A 20,680-nucleotide genomic window follows, 5' to 3' on the forward strand; every position below is an offset into this window, starting at 1 on the left:
CTAAGACATAATTATGAAGGATATTTAGTCTTTGGAAACAGCAGGATAGATAAATATTATGACCTTAATTTTTCCTTTAAGAGACAAATTATTCAGGTTTGTTTTACTTTCTTGAAAGGGTATATGATAGAAATATCAACCACATACTGATAAGGAAGATAGGATACAGTTGGAAGTGTGTTAAAGGCAGATTATATATTAACTATATGATACACAGTTCTCTGTAGTGTGAGCAGAGTGTATTTAAAGAGGCTCTGGCTTGATGCATATCCCTTCGGAGCATGCATCCAAGTGGGAGAATGTGTAATTTACATCTAAACCATAAGAAAACCAAGAACCTCTGCTTTTGGGAGCAGGGTGGCCCTGTGAGGGACGAGGGCATATTGCAAGATTTTGAGGTAGTGTTTTTTAAACTTCTCTTTGTAGTATTTAACTCTCCATGCAACAGGAAATTCAATAGTGACAAATATGCTTAGTGGTAGAACAGCTGGCAAGTTTAGTTTGACTAATTCAACCAGGTCAAAAGATTTTTGGCTCTGATTAGAACATTTCCAATTGCTTCATATGTATGATTTGATGAGACTTCTTTTACTCAGAATTGACAAGGGTAATCTATGGGTGAGCCATAGGTGAATTGATAGGGGTGATCTATACACTTTATAGGTGTATACACTTTATAGGTGATCATCTATGGGTGATCTATGGGTGAATTGATAGGGGTGATCTATACACTTTACTGAAATATTCTTACCCATTAAAACACAACTGGGGAGGAGACTCTAAACCCCTATAAACAGAGCAGTGTAATATCCCCAGTTCTTGCGTTAAATGGAAAAAGAAGAAAATAATATGTATTTGGAAGTTAGGATTTTGTCTTTAAAATAGACAATAAAATCTTTGATTTGAGAATCTAAGAAGTATTTCTGAAGACTTATACTTCTCCTGGACAACAATTTCTTATCACAAAAATATCTCCCTCATTTTGTGACTTTTCTAGAAAGTGTCAATGGCCTTTATGTGCTGTGAAATTCTAAGGGAAAGTAAACAGGCTTAGACCACATACGCTGAGTGGAATGCTCAGGCGTCCAATTTAGCTACATGATACTACAGTTACATAATATTTTTGTAAGAAATGACTAGTAACATTGGCAAAGAAACCTAGAAATGCTTTAGATGACCTAACACTTTGACAGAAAACTGTCATTTAAAAGTGAAATACTTTTTAAATTTCTGGTATCTAAAAGTAAAAATCCAAAGATAGCCAAATACTCCCATTCTTCCATAGCCATTCAGCCTCTCTAAAAAGTAGCAGTATTTACAATAACCGCAAGGTGGAGACAGATGACATACATTATGTGATTTTTGACCATAACCAGATTTCCTTACATCAGTCTCAAGAGCAAAAGTTTTCCTGGTGAATTATAGCCATTACTTTTAATTCCAACAAAGTAAAATACTAAAACCTTTAAAGTGGATGGTCTCACACTCACAAATATTTATAATATATTAAATGTAGGCATTAAATGGTCTGAAACTGTCAATAATAAAGCTTAAATTGCATTATATAATACAGGGCTTTCTTCATAGCTCAGTTGGTAGAGAATCCACCTGCAATGCAGGAGACCCTGGTTCGATCCTGAGTTAGAAAGATCCACTGGAGAAGGGATAGGCTATCCACTCCAGTATTTGTGGGCTTCCCTTGTGGCTCAGCTGGTAAAGAATCCACCTGCAATGTGGGAGACCTGGGTTTGATCCCTAGGTTGGGAAGATCCCCTGGAGAAGGGAAAGGCTACCCACTCCAGTATTCTGGCCTGGAGAATTTGTTTTATATGGTATGTGACATTTTATATTAACATGGAGAATGCAACTTCATGTCAGTTAATTCCAATATCATTTTTAAATTAATCATTGCTATTTTATATTGCCGAATGTGCATGCGTGCTATCATTTCAGTTGTGCCCAACTCCGTGCAACCCTATGGACTGTAGCCCACCAGGAGTTTTGCCAGGCAAGAGATGGGATTCTCTAGGCGAGAGTACTGGAGTGGGTTGCCGTGTCTTCCTCCAAGGAATCTTCCTAATCCAGGGACTGAACCTGTGTCTCTTAGGTCTCTTGCATTGGCAGGCAGGTTCTTAAACACTAGTGCTACCTGGGAAGCCATATGGCCAAAATATTATCTCAAACTATAGAGCAAACAAAGCCAATATAAACATCACATATGAAACAGTTCATAATTTATCCTTTAGACTGTTCCTGTGGTACATCTTTTTGGATAAGAATTATTTAACCTTTTTGACATGGAGATGTTTCGTGGTAGGATAACATCTAAAAATATTCTATCAGATAATAAGGTGATCTCTGTGACCAACTTAGTTTGCATACATATCCTGGGCATGTCCAAATAAGGTGCAAGTTAAACAAGATTTTTCAAAGATTACAGTGTTACAATGACAGAATTCAGAAAGTACTGACTTGAGTATTCTAATTGCCTTTTCTTTTCAGTTATTAGCATAACATTTATGTTTAATAAATATTTTGCTAGAAAAAATAATCATACTATCTGTAATGTGCTCCCTGAATGCTTCTAAATGAAAAATGTACTTTATACTTTCCTTAAGTCTTAAATGATGAGTTATATGAATCAACTGGGGAATCTCTAGAATTTGTAAGAGATAGTAAAGACTTATTCACAATTAAAATAATTTCGCTTCTTATTTAAAAACATAATTTTGAAAGCATAGTAGCTTCTCACATGTTTGGGATGGTAAAAATAGCTTATTTGGAATTTTGTGACTTATCTAATAAAGGAAAATCAGTAGAGAATCACAAACCGCACTTCAAATGATACATCTAATATCATCTTAATAATAATACAAACCAAAAAATAGTGTGCTCCTTTCACCAAATGGATTAAAATATCAGTGAATATGGCCATAGATTAATTATCACTTGCAGAGAAGGCTAAATAGAAATGTTGTTAAAATAGAAAGCAATGCCATCCACCATTCTGTTGAAATGGAATGTAGTAGGGACAAATTTCACAGAACAAACGGTGAAATGAAGACAGCATTGTTTGTAGAGAAGCATTTCTTTGGGGAGTCCAAGTTTCTTCCCTTGATGACCTGCCATTCAGAAACTGACAATGAATAATATATTCTGACTGCTATATTAGCATTTAGCAGTTTGCTTGCGGAGCCTATAAAATTACTCTAGACAAATGTGTGCTTTAAAGAAAAATCAAATACCTATTCAGTGGAAATCAGGGATCCTGTGGGAAAAAAAGGCCGTGGTTCATTGGGACATATTTTTTTATGACTGAAGTAGTTTATCTTAATAATTGTTTTATAAAGTTGACATGATAAATATGAAAACAGCTTAACAGTTTAGTGTTATCATGAATGTAAATATTCCTGGCTCTATTTGGAATTCACTTTCTGAATTATGATCCATGAACACATATTACTTGACAGAGTTTCTTAGCAGAGAGATGTTTTTCTGTGTTGCTAAGAAACACGCCACAACAGCATAGGGCATGCTCCTGTCTCTTTATATTTCTCCCATGTGATTCTTACATGGTACCTGCACATCTCCAAAAGAGATTTGTTTTCTGTTTTCCTAGATTCTAATGAAGTAGCTTCTGGTGTGGAGGTGTTTTCTTTCACTTACATTCAATATAGATTTGGTAGACTTGATACAGAGAATTTAGCAAAATTGATTTTTTTTAAACTATAGGTTTAATGTAAATGTTGTATTACTCATGGTTTTTTAAAACACCATTATCTAGTTCTTAAGTATTTTTTAAAAATTACTCTGAAATTGCTATAAGACAAAAAATGAACTTTTATTTTCTTTTCAATGCAATGCAAATATATTTTACTTATTATGTCCCTTTACTGATGATTTATGTATTATGCCATGACTTTTTGCTTTATTTCCTTAATTATTATATAAACCTATAATGACATGATAACTTCAGGTTAATCTTGGGGATTTTTATGAGGTAATGTAATTAAGTACACAGATCAAGTGATACGATTAAATAGACAATTAAATATGTTGTTTTCTATGTATACATGCTCACATATTGAGGTGTACACATATTATACATCCTTATACATAAATTAGGTATGTTTCAAGAATCTGGCTGGTGAACTGAAGCTTCCCTAAATCTTGCAGTAGTCCACAAAGCAGCACTCTCACCTTAAATATGGCACAATACCTACACGTGCAGAATGGACAGAGCCTCTACAATCCCTGTAACAGCATTCCATGTTTCTGTTGAGTCATCATAAAACTGATGATTGAGGCATTTTGAAAACTATCATTTATGGGAGACAGTGTGGTGAGGTAAACCAGGGCCAGTTGATAACAAGCTATATTTAAATCTGAATGCTCCTTTTTATAACTTTCAAAATGTTCAAAGTATTTTGGTATATTAGTATAAAATAAGAATCTAATTATTTACCAAGCTAATTACCATGACTACACTGATCAGTCATTTCCTCCCTTCCACAGTGATCTGAATATTTAGTAGGGACCATACATGTCACTGACCACAATGCCGGCTAGACAGTGACTACTTTAAAAAGGGAGGTGCTGTTGTTATTTTTGGTGGTTGTTACTTTGTCACTGGGCTTCCAAGGTGACCCAGTGGTGAAGAACCCACCTGCGAATGTAGGGTATGTGGGTTTGATCCCTGGGTTGGGAAGATCTCCTGGAGGAGATCTTCCAGTATTCTTGCCTGAAAAATCCCATGGACAGAGGAGGGGGCTACAGTCCATGGGGTCGCAAAGAGTCGGACATGACTGAGTGAGTGAGTACACACACTCTTTGTCCTTACTTTGTAACTTGAAACTGGCTTGTTTGCATCTGAACAGCATAGTGCTGAGTGAGGAAGAAGAGAGAAATAACTGAGGGTGCTCCCTGGTCCGTTTCTCAGCTAGCAGCACTGTTGGCAGCACGCCTCTAAGCTCTGAAGCTGACCCGCCAAATTTCCCCAGAGAATCGTCTTTATCTAAACTTCCCATATGCCTGTTGTGACTGCCACATTTACCTCCGTGTAGTAATTTTAGAACAGATTGGCATTTTTCCCAGGTCATCAAAGTTATTTATTTTTTCTGCAGTATGAACTAACTAAAAATTAACTCTGTGGATTTAGCTGTTTTTTGAGCAAGAATTAAAGTCTTCTTTAACATCAGCTCAGAGGGATGGTGTCAGTAGGATGTCCCAGGAGATAGTATATGGCTAGCTGAATAGTATCTTGTATGATATCCTCCCCATGTATATTCTCTTCTATTTGTTGAGGAAGAAGGAACCCACACTTCAAGGAGTTATCTGATTCCCTTCACTGTTGTGACAAGCATGACTTTCTGGAGAACCATACTGGCAGATTTTCTGGGTGGGCCATGGCCATATGGAAAGAAGAGAGTATCAAAATCTTCCAAATTTTGGAGTCACATAAGCCTCGTTTCCAATTTTGAGTCTCTCTTCTAAATTTTACTCTATGTATGATTTGGAGCAAGTTGCTTTCTCTGAGCTTCAGTTTTCTCATTATATAATAGTAGAAATCATAATTATATCGTAGGTTATTATGAATTTAAACGAGGCATGTCATTAGAGCTCTCAGAGTGATACCATATATCAAAGTATCTGGGGAAAGTAAGCCGTTAGTAAATAATTGGTTGTTGGTTGTAATGGAATTGGTGGTGGTGGAGAAGGGGGAGGAAGAGAACAGGAGTACAAGCACCTTTCTCTTTGGAGATCAGAGACAAGGAACAGTTTAGGCAGAGAGGAGCCCCTGCGAACACAGGCTACAAGTTTGTTGCAGGAATGCCTTTAGATTTGTGCTGTACATAGCTGTGGTTTTCCCCATACCCAGCTAACCATTCATAGAAGCTGAGTTAACAACACTCAGAAACACATCTGTGAGACCAGGCTGCTTACTACCGAAGATGTAAATGGAACAGAGAGCAGAATGTGTGGCGGCCCATACTCTGTCAGAGCTGAAAGGCTGTCATTTCAGTGGCTATTGTTCTGCAGCCCTTCTTGTGAGAAGCCCAGAGACACTTATTATGCTAATGTTCCCTGGATGCACAGTGACCTATGAATTGTGCTCTTCATGAAACCTGAAGCACCTCATTGCAACTGTGTCGAGATGGGGGCAGACTGAGAGTTGAGCTCAGAGAAGTGTCTTCTCTGTGTGTACTCATCTGAGGACAATTGTACAGCTGTTGTATGACTGAGACTGTGGGCTGGATATAGATGTCATAATTTGGAGTCCCTCCTGTCTCATGTTCAACCGTGATGATGTTGAATTTCCCCTCTACTTGAACGGTGATAGCAGTCTATCTAGCTAACATTAGCAGTCTTAAAGAGCATCCTGACTGGTCCTTTTTTGACCCTCTCCTCTCATCTTCACCAAAAATCCCAGGTAGGCAGCAGAGGAATCCCCTGACTTCTTAACCTGATTGCAGAAACAGAAGATACACACTAAGTATGTACTAAAATGATGAAATAAAAGACATTAGGAAAGCCTGATAGGCTTCTTTTGCTTTTAGTGGTCCCTTACCACAAACTGCCAAGTGTCTGGGGGAAGGTTGAACTGGCCAAGGTTCCAGAAGTTCACAGAGTAAACAAGATTAATGCTGCATAGGTGTGGAAAGTTTAATGAATTAAGCTAATTTGGACACTATCATAAGAAACAATTCTTTTAAAGCTGATAATTTCAGCAGTTGCCCTGATTTCCCAATCTGTTCAAACTCTATTACTCAAAGCACGGTCTGTACCAGCAGCGTTGGCATCACATGGTAGCTTGTTAGAAATGCAGGATCTCAGGGCCTCCTGCAGATCTGCTAAAGCACAAGTGATGGGCATTCAGTAGGATCCCCAGTGACTGAAGCACACACTGAAGTCTGAGACCCTTCCATCACACACTTAGAATGTCACACATCGTATGGCAACAACAGAGCTTGGGCTCTAGAATCACACATGCTAAGTCGCTTCAGTGTTGTCCGACTCTTTGTGATGCCATGGACTGTAGCCCGCCAGGCTCCTCTGTCCATGGGATTCTCCAGGCAAGAATACTGGAGGGGGTTGCCATTCTCTTCTCCTGGGGAGGTCTTCCTAACACAGGAATCAAACCCATGTCTCTTATATCTCCTGCATTGGCAGGTGGGTTCTTTACCACGAGCACTACCTGGGAACTAGAATCACACATGTGGGATCAATTCTAGCCACACAGTAATTACTAACTAGTTGTGTACCACTGAATGAGTTGTTTAGACCCTCAGACCCTTGGCTTATACAAGTGTGTATTAAAAATAGAAGCCCTTCCCAAAAAAAAGATAGGCAAAGTAATTATAAAATTGTACATAAAAAAAAAAAAGCCTGAAAAAACAGATAGGAACCCTTCTCATCTCATCAGGTTGTTGTGAATGCTAATGTAAGAAAATATAAAGAACCTTCAATAAAATGTTAGTAGCTAATAGGCATTATTATGTTTGTAATAATCACTAATAATATTTTCATTCTAGAATAACAAATATTGCAAATAACTTTTGGGATCAATGTAAGAAAGTGAAGATAAATTCAATATGAGGCCATTATGTTCCTATAAACAATAATACAGCAGACTATGCTTTCATTTTGGGGGTACTTTGTTTCTCTCCAACTCTGAATCCCAATATGAATATGTGCATATTATTTAAAAGTAAACACATAGAATGAATTTTCACATAGTTTTCTGGAAAAATCCTATATTCCTCCTGCCATGAATGTCTGTGTATCTCCCTTAGCTCATTTGTCTCGATCTTATTTAATATTGTATAGCCCTTGGTGCACTTCTGAACTTTTGCATTTTCTTTCCCACCTGCTGCTCATTTAACACTTAGTATATGCCATTCATCTTTTGTGAATCCAGTTTCTTTCCTCTGACCAGTTTGTGTCTTGGGGCATCTAGGACTTTGCACAATATAGCTACTCAGTAAACTTTAACAGCCATTATGCCTAGATTCATGTCCTAGAGATCGTAGGAACTAAATAACACTGATTAATATTTCTGTAGATAGTCAAAACAGAGCCACAGATGTTGACAAAAATCACTGAAATAGTAAGTTCACTCTGTGAAATTCACAGGCATGTACACAAGTCACTGAACTTGAGAAAATTCATCTTGCTTGGGTGTATTCTTAGTTTCCAGTTGAACCCAGATAATCAAGAAATAAATTTCATTTGGCAATTCTATTCAAGGCATTAGTTTGACATTGACTATCTTCTGTGTTTCCAGAGTCCAGGAACAGTGTTATTCCTTATCACTTTCAGAAACTGTAAAATTGTATTTAGCACTATATACATTTGAAAATATTATGACATAGTCATTGACAGAATTAACTTAGAACCCCAAGCAAAATTCAGTTCTCAAACTTGTCACTTACAAATTTTGTAATGTTGGCCAAGTTATTTAACCTCGTTGTGCTTCAGTTTCTTCACATGCAAAATGAGGTTAATGATGAAAATTTCTTGCAGTTGTTGGAAAGATTGAATTAATGAATGTCAGATACTTAGTGTCCTACACATAGAAGGTACTGTGTACATAGTATAGAACTATGCATAATATAGACGATAATATATGGTCCTTGCTTTCATGGACCATATATATAGATGTAATAGAAGAAACAGACAATTACAGTGAGGTACACTAAGAGAAATAAAAAACTATGGTAGGGGCTTTCCAGGTGATGTAGCGGTAAAGAAAATACCTGCCAAAGCAGGAGACTCAAGAGGTGCAGGTTCGATACCTGGGTCAGGAAGATCCCCTCATGTAGGAATGGCAACCCACTCCATTCTTACCTGGAAAATTCCATGGATAAAGGAGCCTGGAGGGCTACAGTCCATGGGGTGGCAAAGAGTTGGATATGATTGAGTTAGCACACAAGAGTTGTCACCTAACCCAGACTTGATGCTAGGGAGAGCAGAGGTGAGGGTGGAAATGATGTTTTTGTTTTTTTTTGCAGAGGAAGTGAGGTGAAAGTGAGACCTGACCAATAAGTAGGAGCTGTTCTGAAGAAATGTTTGATAGGCATTTCTAACTGTAGGTAATCAGTGTACTCTGTCTGCTACTGAGAATGACTCAGATTACAATGAAATGTTAACAGTTTCTGAAAGGAATCTGTAAGTGAGGTAAATTTGGAAAAACCTATACTTAAAACCAGAGAAGGCAATGGCACCCCACTCCAGCACTCTTGCCTGGAGAATTCCATGAAGGGAGAAGCCTGGTAGGCTACAGTCCATGGGGTCGCAAAGAGTCAGACACGACTTGGCGACTTCACTTCACTTCACTTCATACTTAAAACAGATACAAGTAAAGAACTGAAATCCATTCACAGAGACTGAAGGTATTTGAGACATTGGACATTCGAATCTTGTTTGTCTGGAATTAGTCAGATACTTCTACTGTTTAAGAATATCTTCCTATTTGTGTATAAACCAAATGGAGCCTTACAAATATTCTAGAAATGGACACAATTACAGACTTTAAATACTGTAAAAAAAATCAATGTATTGTCCTATGCTTTCAAATTTAAATATACCATGTAAGTGTTTTGGGTTATCAGTGAACTACTACATTTTAGTGAAGCATTTTTAAACACAGAATTATACCAATTTTTATAGTTAAAATGTGGAATTGTAGGAAACTTAGTGAGAATTAGGAGTCAATGTTGGTGTACTAATTCAATATAAAATAGTTGTCTATTTGTTGTTGTTGTTTTAGTCACTAAATCATATCTGACTCTTGCGACCCCATGGACTATAGCCTGCCAGGCTCCTACGTCCGTGGGTTTTTCCAGGCAAGGATACTGGAATGGATTGCTGATTCCTTCTCCAGGGGATCTTCCCAACCCAGGGATCGAACCTATGGTTCCTGCTGCATCTCCTGTATTGCAGGTGGATGCTTTATTGCTGAGCCACCAGTGAAGCCCACATTTCTCTATACAGTTGTTTTTATTAATATAAACTTCACAAATCTACTATATTATTTTAGGCACACTTATTAAAAAAAGAAAACCTAACTCATACAAAAATTCAATAAGCAATTTAACCTCTTTTCATGTCTCTAACTTCTTTATTAACTTTTTATGTACATTTTTCTTCTGAAAAATAGGTAAGACAAGTATTCTATACCAGTTGACTTAATTACATGTTTTTTATCATGCATTTTGATACCCTTGAAGAAAACATTGAAAAGTGAAAGCATTGTAGTTTTATATTTATTAATATTTAACTGGTTTAATGGACTCCAATCCTGGAATATTATTAAAAGATTCTTTAGTAAACTATTTCCTTTGGACATTTCATCAAGACAACTTTGCATTAATTTGACAATATCTAGTATGTTAACAGTATCACTGTTGCCTTTTTTACATAAATAGATAATTTAATTTTTTATCACTCCATTTCTCAGAAAAAGAGGATGGAAGAGGGAGGTATTTATGGTAGATGAAACTTTAGGTAAATAACATGACCAGAATTATATGGTTCTCAAATGCTATATAGTTCTCAAATTTATGATGAGATCTCTTAACTCCAAACTCATTTTTTTTCTTCTATATGATATTATAAAATCTTTTTTTGGTTTAGCTTTTTAAGACTTTTAATCTAGCATTCATCAGTGTTGTAATAGTCATATAAAAATTCATATCATAATGAGATTGCTGAGTGGAAAGTAAGTTAACACTAGTGTACTGTAAGTACTTATATGACAATAGGCCTTATTTTCTTATAGCCCTCAAAAAGCAGCTTGATATAAATGATCAAAAACTAATCAGTTTTAAAAATGTTTGTTCTTAACCATGTCCAGATTCCTCCAAAGGACCTCAACCATCTTCAGGGGTAAATGGTAACATGCAGCCTCCTGGAACTGCGGGGCAGCAGCCCCCTGCCTCAGCCATCCCTTCCCCGAGCACCAGCAAGCCATGGCGCAGCAAGTCCATGAATGCCAAGCACAGTGCCACCTCCACCATGCTCACCGTGAAGCAGGCGAGCCCAGCCACCTCTCCCACACCGTCTGCAGACAGACTGAAGCCCCCTGCCTCAGAAGGGGTCAAAACAGCTCCCTCAGGACAGAAATCCATGCTTGAGAAATTCAAGCTGGTCAATGCCCGGACTGCTTTACGCCCCCCGCAGTCGGCCAGTTCAGGACCCAGTGATGGTGTGAAGGAAGATGATGCCTTTTCTGAATCTGGTGAAATGGAAGGTTTGAACAGTGGTCTCAATAGCGGTGGCTCAACAAACAGCAGCCCCAAAGTGTCACCAAAATTAGCCCCTCCAAAAGCTGGAAGCAAAAATCTCAGCAATAAAAAGTCTTTGCTACAGCCAAAGGAAAAAGAGGAAAAGAACAGGGACAAAAGTAAAGTTTGTACTGAAAAGCTGGTCAAGGACGAGAAAGATCAGATGATGGATATGGCTCCAAAAAAGACCTCTAAAATTGCAAGCTTAATTCCAAAGGGTAGCAAGACGACAGCAGCCAAGAAGGAAAGCTTAATCCCCTCTTCCAGTGGAATTCCTAAGCCGGGCTCAAAGGTGCCAACAGCAAAGCAGACTGTTTCACCTGGCAACTCAGCAAGCAAAGAGTCTGAAAAATTCAGGACTACCAAGGGAAGCCCTTCCCAGTCCTTCCCTAAGCCCATAACCACTGAGAAAGCAAGCACATCCAGTTGCCCTGCTCCCTTGGAAGGAAGGGAAACCAGCCATGCTTCTCTGGCGGGTTCCTCTGTTGGTTTAGTGGTGCAAGGCAGTGGGCAGAGCATGGGAAATGGTGCTGTCCAACTCCCTCAGCAGCAGCAACACAGCCACCCAAATACCGCCACTGTGGCTCCATTCATCTATAGGTAAGGTGGCCTCTCTTCTCCACAGCTTTAAACAATGACATGTCTGCATACTCAGAGTGTCCTGAGGAAGGTTGCAGAGTCCTGTTTCACATAGTCGTTGTGGAACAATGGTTCATCCTGAAGTTAGAGGCCCACAGTGACACATTTTAAGAGAAAATCTCCCGTATCCAGTCTGCTAGTCCTCTTGTCCTTCCCTTCTCTCCCTTTTCTTCCCCTCTCTACTCAAGAAATGGAGGCCTTTGAAAGTGAACCTACTTGTTGTTCAAGGCAAAATAGAACCCAGGTGCCATGACTTTTTTCTTGGTCCTCTTACTATTAGTCATTCAAAATAATTTTATTAGTTATTTAAAATAATTCTTTTTTTAATGGAGTTTAGGGATATTTCACCCATGGGAGAAAGTAGACCCTAATGGTTAAGGGTGCAGGCTCTAGAATCAGGCATATGTAGATTTGATAGCCAGGTCTGCCACTTAGCAGCTATATGCCTTTGGACAATGAATTTAATATCCTTAATCTCATTATTTTCAAGTGTCAAAGAGGAATAGTATCTAACTGGCTGAGTTGGGAAGAATAGCAGGCATAATGCATATAAGATGCTTATTATACCTTGTACATGTTTGTTATATATTGTTTATAAGGCATTGTTTTCCCAACATAAAATGTATATTAACTTTCCACAGCTAAGCCTGTGTTTCTAGGTACAAATAATGATCTATGCAATTATTATATTTATACTTCATTAACTTTTTGTTTATATTTTAGTTTTCATGTATTAAAATATATAGCACATGCTATATTTTCAAATATAAATCCTACTATACAGCTCTAAAAAGAATACGTTTTGCCTATTGTTTTGTGGTAAGTTTTAATCAGTTAGAAATTTCAGTGCTGCTGTGTCACCATTTTCATTCCCTGTCTATTCAGTGAAGAGGTTACTGGAGAGGAATAATGCCTATGATTTTGGCAGTTGTATAGTTTATCTACAGGAAAAATAGGACGTAGCATTTACTACAAATAGGAAATGATCGAGATTATATTGTTTAAAATTTTATTAAATTTATTGCATATATGAGTTTTTAAGAAAATAATTATAAATGCTTTGTTTTCCCTCCCTGAAAAACCTAAGTGCTTTAAGTGATCCCCACCCCCTCCACCCCCCACCAGAGATTTATTTACTCATCCAAACAAATGTTTAGTTACCGAATTTCAGATCTTAGCTGACCTTATTTAAGTCTGCTCTTCTGACTAATAACAATGATCCATTTAAAACTGTTGTATTCAAATCACATGGTGTCATGGAGCCCAAGCTCACTCTGCTCGCTGCAAGGCAGGGCAGTAAATCCAGAGACGGGTCGCTGGGTCAAGGAATAACGAGTTTAATCAGAAAGCTAGCTTTCATGCATTGGAGAAGGAAATGGCAACCCACTACAGTGTTCTTGCCTGGAGGATCCCAGGGACGGGAGCCTGGTGGGCTGCCGTCTATGGGGTCACACGGAGTCGGACACGACTGACGTGACTTAGCAGCAGCAGCAGACCAAGAAGATGGCAGACTAGTGTCTCAAAAACCATCTTCCCTCGGTCGAATTCAGACTCTTTTTATACGGGGAGGGGGGAGGGGCCCACTGCAGCGTCAGCCAATGTGTGAGCGGGATCAGTAACGGTTGCTCCCTGGCAGTTGCTCTAACGGCCACTCGCTTGGGGGAGGGGCACACTGGGCTGCAGACCGGTGGCTGAGTGGGACCGCTCTAGGTCATGCCTGCCTCACCCTCATTACAGCGGGAGTCAGCAGATCCTTTTAACTCCAGAGACCCTACCTGACCAAAAAAAAAAAAAAAAAAAAATTAAGATGTTAGAATCATAATCCACATTTCAACAACATAAGAAGAAATTATAAAGTTTGAAATATGCCACACTCAGCACACTTGTGGCTCTCAAGTATATTCCGTTAAAATGTCCCTCATTTCAAATCACCACAGATGAATTTCAACAAGAAAGTATAAATCTAAGCAGAAAGGACATACCCACCAATTTAGCAAGCTTCTGTCTGTAAGTAGCAGCAGATGTTTTGGGCTGTTTGCAATAACATATCCAGTGGGTACAGATTTAGTGATTTCCATTTGAAAGTATAGCCTTTGCTATTTAAAAGCGGAAGCAGCATAGTTTAGAGGTTAAAGTGTGAATCAGCTGTGTGACTTTGCCAAATTCTCCAGCCTCTTTCAGTTTCTGTTTGCACTCTTTAAAATGGAGACTATAAACCTGAGGTAATATAGCCAAGTAGCTAGGATTTCAGGCTGTCAAGTCTGTGTGTTCTACCAAGGTTCAGAAATAGCACCTTGTATTATTGAGACAGTGGCCCCAAGAGCCAGGTTCCCTGGGTTGAAATCTTGATGACATCATTTATTGATCATGTGACTTTGTGTAATACATTTAAAGACTCTGGACCTCAGTTTTTATAATCTGTAAAATAGAGGTAGTAATAATAGAAGCTTCCTCATAAGGCAATTTGAAGGTTAAATGAGTTGATCCTTATACAGGGCTAAGAACAGTACCTACCACATTGTAAATGACCTTCCCCAGACTTCAGTTTCTAACCTGTAGAAACTGTAAAGTGTGGTCGAATATCTACCTCATTTGGTTGTTTTAAAAATTAAATTAGGACAATCTTGTGTAAAGACTTAAGCACGGAGCCAGATTCAGAATAAATTACTTATAAATGTCATTAATTCTGTGTTTTATTTTCAGTAATTTAAAGTAATTGAAAACAATAAAACCAGGCAAAGGTTGCTTGAAGTGTTTTATAAGTTCAGAATAGTTTTATTACTGATGATATAAATCATCTTAGAGTAGACAGTATTCAAGCTTCGTAACGGTCACTGAAAGTAGTAGAGTCACATCATACGGCTTTTGTGACCCCAATGTCTTTTCAACTCTGACTACTCCAACACCATTTACAAATTTTCTTGGAAAATTTTCTGTCAGGAAATTTTTCTGACAGACTTTCCTAGCGTTGCTAATCATTTGATAAGATAATAGTAATAATGTACTATTTTATGATGGTGTTTGTTGAGTGCTTACTTAATGCAAGTCTCTATTACAAAATTTATATTCATTTTTTTTTCATTTAAACTGTGTCATAAACCCATGACAAAGGGATATAACAGCATTTTACAGGGATGAAGAAGCAGCAATTTCAAGGCAGAATAATGATAATCCCTTAAAGTCACAGGGCTAGCAGGAGTTTGCCTTTGAACCCATATACGCCTGAATCTTTAGTGTGCTCTCGTTTGCTTTGCAGTTCTTTCTGTACGTGTAGAAATAGGAGATATTGTTACTAGGGAAATTCTGGCTGGGAAAATGTCAATAGCAGATTTGCAGATATCTCCATCAGAATTCATTTATAATGGGAAATACTTTACTGCTTTTAAGTAGAATAAGTTTAAAACACATATTTATGTGTGTATATATATATATATGTATGAACATGCATATATTTGATATTTAAAGAAAATTAAATAGCCTTTATATAATGAGAAGATTGATGGGTCATGTATATACGTTTCCTTGTTCTCAGTCTACTTCTAGGTCATGCTGATTATTAATTATTCCTTTGGGGACTTTATATTTGCTTCATAATATTCTGTACTGCAAATTGAATGTTCAATGTCCTATAAATATAATGTTGAGTTTTAGAAGTTAATGAATTTTATATTAGAATAGTGCAAGGATATTCTATATTAAGTTCCTGAAGCTCATTTATCACTACAGTGTGATAAAAGTAGTTCTGAATTTGGCATACCTTATCCATTTAATGTGTGGATAGCACTAAAATCAAGATGAAAAATTGAAAAAGATTTGAATTCACTGTAAGAAGTTTCCAATATTTAGACCTGTATGAATGGATTAAGCTGTCTTTTTAAGTGTTAAGGTGACTACTGAAGATTCTTAAGTGATACAGTGACCAGTTTCCATAGTTTAAGTAAAAGAAAATCACCAAATTTTTTTTTTCTTTTATGTACTCATTACTCATTCTGAAAATACTGTGTTATAAGAGTTACAAAGAGTAAAAAAGTCTCTGTTCTGTGGGGGTTCAGTATATTGGTGATAATGATAAGAATTTAATCAAGAACTTAAAAAAAATCATTGTTCTCATGGAAATATGTACAACAAATAATGTAGAAGAGTTGTCCTGACTCTTGTGTGAGGGTGGAGTCAATGTATGCTTTAAAGAAAAGGTGAAAGAACAGATAAGACTTAAAAGATGAGTTAGAATTTGTCAGGTAGAAGGAAGAATGTTATGGCATCATCCAAACTTGACATTTTTACAATCAAAGCATGATGGAAAAAATAACAGGCAAATTGCTAAGTAATATGTAAATGCTAGTAACCAAAACTGCTAGAAACTAGAGATTAGAATCCATGATTACTTCATTGGGAAACTAGGAAGAAAATTTAGAATGAATCCATACTTCATTTTTCCCTTTCAATCATTCCCCCCCAACATGTCTTATTTTCAGCTAGTCCTATTGTCTCTTTCTCTAAAACATCCCTTAGTTCTACATTTCTTTCTATTCCCACCCTACTTCCCTTGGGGCAAGACATGGTACCACCAATTTTCACCTAGTTTCCAGTGAGTCTTTTAGCATCTCCTGTTGGCTCTTTCCAGTAATATCCTTCACACAACAGGGACTCTAATCTTCTAAAAAAATAAATTTTATATCATTTGAATTCATATACCATCTGTTGGCTTTCCACTACATGTAGTAAAACCCAAGCTTCTTACCAAGCCCTACAAGTTCCTACACAATCTGGCCTCTATCTCGCGTCTATCTAGCCCTTAAACGACAGTCCCTGCATCCCTGCGTTCCTTCTGTTCTCAGCAAACTCACTTGTCCTGCTTTGGGGACTTTGTCATAGATATTCTCTCTGCATGTAAGGAGTTGCTCCTGGATCAGAGCAGGCTCCTTTTCATCAGAGCTCTACTTACATGGTGCTTATTAACACAGTCTATCTTCAGCTATCTAATCTGAAGGAACACTCACAATGCCTCTTGCCAGAATTGTATGCTATATTGTCCTCTTGTGTTTTGTTCATAGTTTATCACCATCCACTGTTTTTTTTGTTGCTGGTTTACTTATTAACAAGAGTGAATTCAGCCACCTCCAACTATAACGTAAACTCATTGAAAAACAAGAGTCTTGTCTATTTTTATTTGATAGCATAATTGCTCAGGACAAGCTTCCCACAATAGGAACCAAATAAAAATTGAGTGAAACACCATCATCATGGCTTAGACTCGCCCACTACAGAGGAATAGAAACACTGCCAAAAATATACAATGGAATAAGAAAAAGTCAGAAGTCTTTTATTCCTATAAATGGTAAAGTTTAGTTGAAATATAAACAACTTCAAAATGTTTACAAAATGAAACCGTATCTACTCTTTAGGACATTCATTCATGTATCTGCCCCCCCCCCCCCCCCGGCCCCAACTTCTGACTCCCTGCTAAATAGCTTTACTTTATTAAGGTAGCAGGGTCAGAGTGAAATGTCACACATCCCATATGTTATTTCTTTTCTTTCTATGGTCCACAGTGTAGTAGAAAAGAGACTGACTCAAATGTAACCACAGAATGAAGCAGGAAATGTTTTAAAAAAAAAACACAACAACAGTAGTGAACCAGATTTGGCAACTCAGACTTCGAAAAACGGAAAATTACTGCTAGTTGTTGGAATCAGAAAGTAGCACTTAAGCTGGATTCTGAAAGAGAAGTGAGAGTTGGACATTTAGAGATGAGAGGGACAGAAAAGGAAATGTAAGACTAAAGGAGCCAAATATACAAGATCAACACTAGATATGTAGGTTGTTGGCAAGATCTGTATTCCTAGAAAACAAAGACTGATTGCAGCCTGATTGTAGTAGAAACTCTTGAATGTCAAAAACTTTAGACTCTGTGTGAGTGTGTAGTCTAGTGCTTGAGAGCATGGGTGTGCGGCACAATCTGAAAATGTACTTTGTCTTCTTGTGTAAGTAAATTGTTAGTGGAAGAGGTCAGGGAGGATATACCAGGGTCAGTGGCTGGATGAAGGAGACATGTACTGACTTTCAGAGTCAGCTTTGTTAAACTTGAGTTAGAGGTACTGATTATAGGAGGAAAAGAAAGATAAAGAGTAAGAACATACTTAAGAAGAAAAGCTTACTTTTCCATGTTCCTCTTCTTTCTTGGCGTCTACCCTCTATGTTACAGTCTTCAAACTTGTTTTCCTTGCCTGGAGTTCAAAAATTGTTACCTTAGCTCCTTGGGACCTTCAAAATTGCCTCCGCTCTTTCCATGTGTCATTTTTTTCTTCTGTTTCTTTTACTTTCATTACTTCACAGCTATGCTTTTTGTGCTTATAAAGATACGTGAATAGTGAAGTTAGTCAAGGAGGCATGAAAGACCTGTACATTTTCTCTAAACCTCAGTATTTTTAACAGCACCCAATAAAGTTCAAAATAGCTATTAACCAGATTCATAACTTATGAGTTTGAGGAGATCTATGTGCTTTTTGTTATTTTCTGACCATTTGTGATAAATGTCAAGAAAAGAGTGTTTTGGACATAGAGCAAACATCTAAAGGCAAAGAGAGAGAATCGGGCGGAGGGGGGGAACATTTCACAAAGGAAAAAAAAACTGAACTCAATCTTTAGATAAGGCAAAATATTGTTAAACTGAGAGAAAAATCAATGTGCTTCTTAAACCCTTTGATTAACTGTTAAATATAAGCAGAAACCTTCTACACAGCCTTGGTTTATAAAATCAGGTTAAGAAGGTCTGAATTTAGAGGTTTCCTTTTGTTTGATATAATGTGTCTTGAACAACAACATTAGGGGTTTTGGGGAAAGATTTAGGTTTTAATAAGATTTTGGAGATCTCAGATTTGCCTAGAAAGTGACACAGAAAATTGGCACCTGAATATACGATGTTCTGAAAGGCAAAGAATGCAAAACCTTAGTTTTAAAAATGCTTACTTATATGGTTTTAAGTTTAACTTGTTTGTTGAACCAGTATATTGAGCAGGAGGTTGTGAGTTTACAAAGATTGATGTGAAGCATTTAACCATCTTGCAGATAAAACTTCTGTAAGCCCTGAAGCTATTATTACGGATTACGTACGCTGCACTTGTGGTTTTATGTGAACTGGGCATAATTGGTCATCAGCCCAAACTAAAGCTTATTGAAAGCTTGCCTTGCAAACTTGTCTCTGCTAAATTTGATATATATATCTGCCTAGGGTAGAGGGTAGCAGTTTAGCTTCCCTCACACAGGAGTATTTTAAGCAGGAAAACAGAGCTAATGCTAGAAGAGGGTCTGTTGTGTTGAAGATGGTCATGAGTTGGCATTTCTTCAGAGAGAAGCTTGGTAAACTGCCCTTTCTATATTTAGCTTATAAGCTTCAGTGCCAGATTGCCCAACCAAACCACTACTGTTTCTTTTTCTTATATTTCATCTTTTCTTGGAAAATATATATATATTTACTCCACAGCATGTAAGGTCTTATTTCCCCCACCAGGCATTGAATTGGAGCCCCTTTCATTTGGAGCACGAAGTCTCAAACCCTGGACTACCAGGGAAATCCTTGAAAGCAAGCATTTTATAGACTATTTCTTAGTGTGGGGTTGATGATAGTTTCTCATGATTAGACCCACAAATATACTTTTTGTCTAGAATGGCACAGAAATGATGCTGGATTTTTTTTTCTGTTTCCTTACTTTCAAGTATCAATAATACTAATATTTCCTATTTTAGTGATATTGAATTTGATCACTTGTTTGAGATATTGTTTGCTAGTTTTCTACTCTATAGTTATTTTGCCCCATTTCTATTTCACAGATATTGTTATGGGAAGATGTTTGGAGACTCTATAAAAATTCTATTCCTTGATCCACTTTCACCCATAGGATTTTAGCACGCATTGAGATTTCTTGAACTTAATCATTTACTCCAATTGATGTCATGTGATTTCTAATTCCATTTGTATGTATGCGTTGCCATTCAACTTTTAGAAAATGATGTCCCTTCTTATTTTTCTCCTCTTTCCCCTCTTCCTTTTCCTCCTCCTATACTCTATCCCTCTCCTTCACTTTAAATTTTATGGACTGATGGACTCCTCTTGTCTTCAATGGATTATAATCTATTGATAACGACTCTTTACTGTGATGTTTAAATTTTCTCAAATCAGGCTACTGGGTCCACTTCACACTCATTTCTGCTCACTCCAGTATTCTTTCATAACTTTGTTTCATTTTGGCTCAAGCTGATCTAGACTCATCATGTACTCTCACTGCCTTAACTTGAGCTTTTACCTATGGTACCTTGAGTTCTTTTGTGAAGAATAATATTTAGAAGCCTGATCTCACTGCCCCTACGTTTCCTAAATGGTGAAACAAATAGGTGTATACATAACACACATACGCATTTGCCTCAATATCGTTGAGGTATCTGTTAGAGAATTCATAATGCCTCCAATTCCAAATCAACATGCAAAGTTTTGTCTTGCTTTCTCCTTTCCATGCTTGCGCCTTCTTTTCTCACCTGAGAAGCCTGGCTCCCACTGTCCTCAGTATAACTTCTTATTTGCTCAGCACCCTCCCACAACACACAGATCTAACAAATGTCCCATCCATCCTGGCCTGCTCTTCATCCTGACAGATTGCTGGCCTTCACCCGGCTGTCACCCGACTGCCACCCATCAATAAGGAAATAACTGCTTTTAGAAAGATACTTGATTTTTCTTTCTTTTCTATTGAATTTATAAA

At 37.5% G+C, this 20,680-nt stretch overlaps 1 protein-coding gene across 1 annotated transcript in view; it reads left to right on the forward strand.

Annotated features, from left to right (window-relative positions):
- Positions 1-20,680, forward strand: part of NAV3 (neuron navigator 3) — a 382,585-nt gene that overhangs the window by 168,793 nt on the left and 193,112 nt on the right. The window contains exon 8 of the mRNA XM_052639853.1: positions 10,856-11,885. Coding sequence (XP_052495813.1) covers positions 10,856-11,885 — 1,030 coding nt within the window. The remainder of the gene's footprint in view (positions 1-10,855; positions 11,886-20,680) is intronic.

This window comes from Budorcas taxicolor, chromosome 5 (genome assembly GCF_023091745.1).
Source record: "Budorcas taxicolor isolate Tak-1 chromosome 5, Takin1.1, whole genome shotgun sequence".
Taxonomy (NCBI): Eukaryota; Metazoa; Chordata; class Mammalia; order Artiodactyla; family Bovidae; genus Budorcas; species Budorcas taxicolor.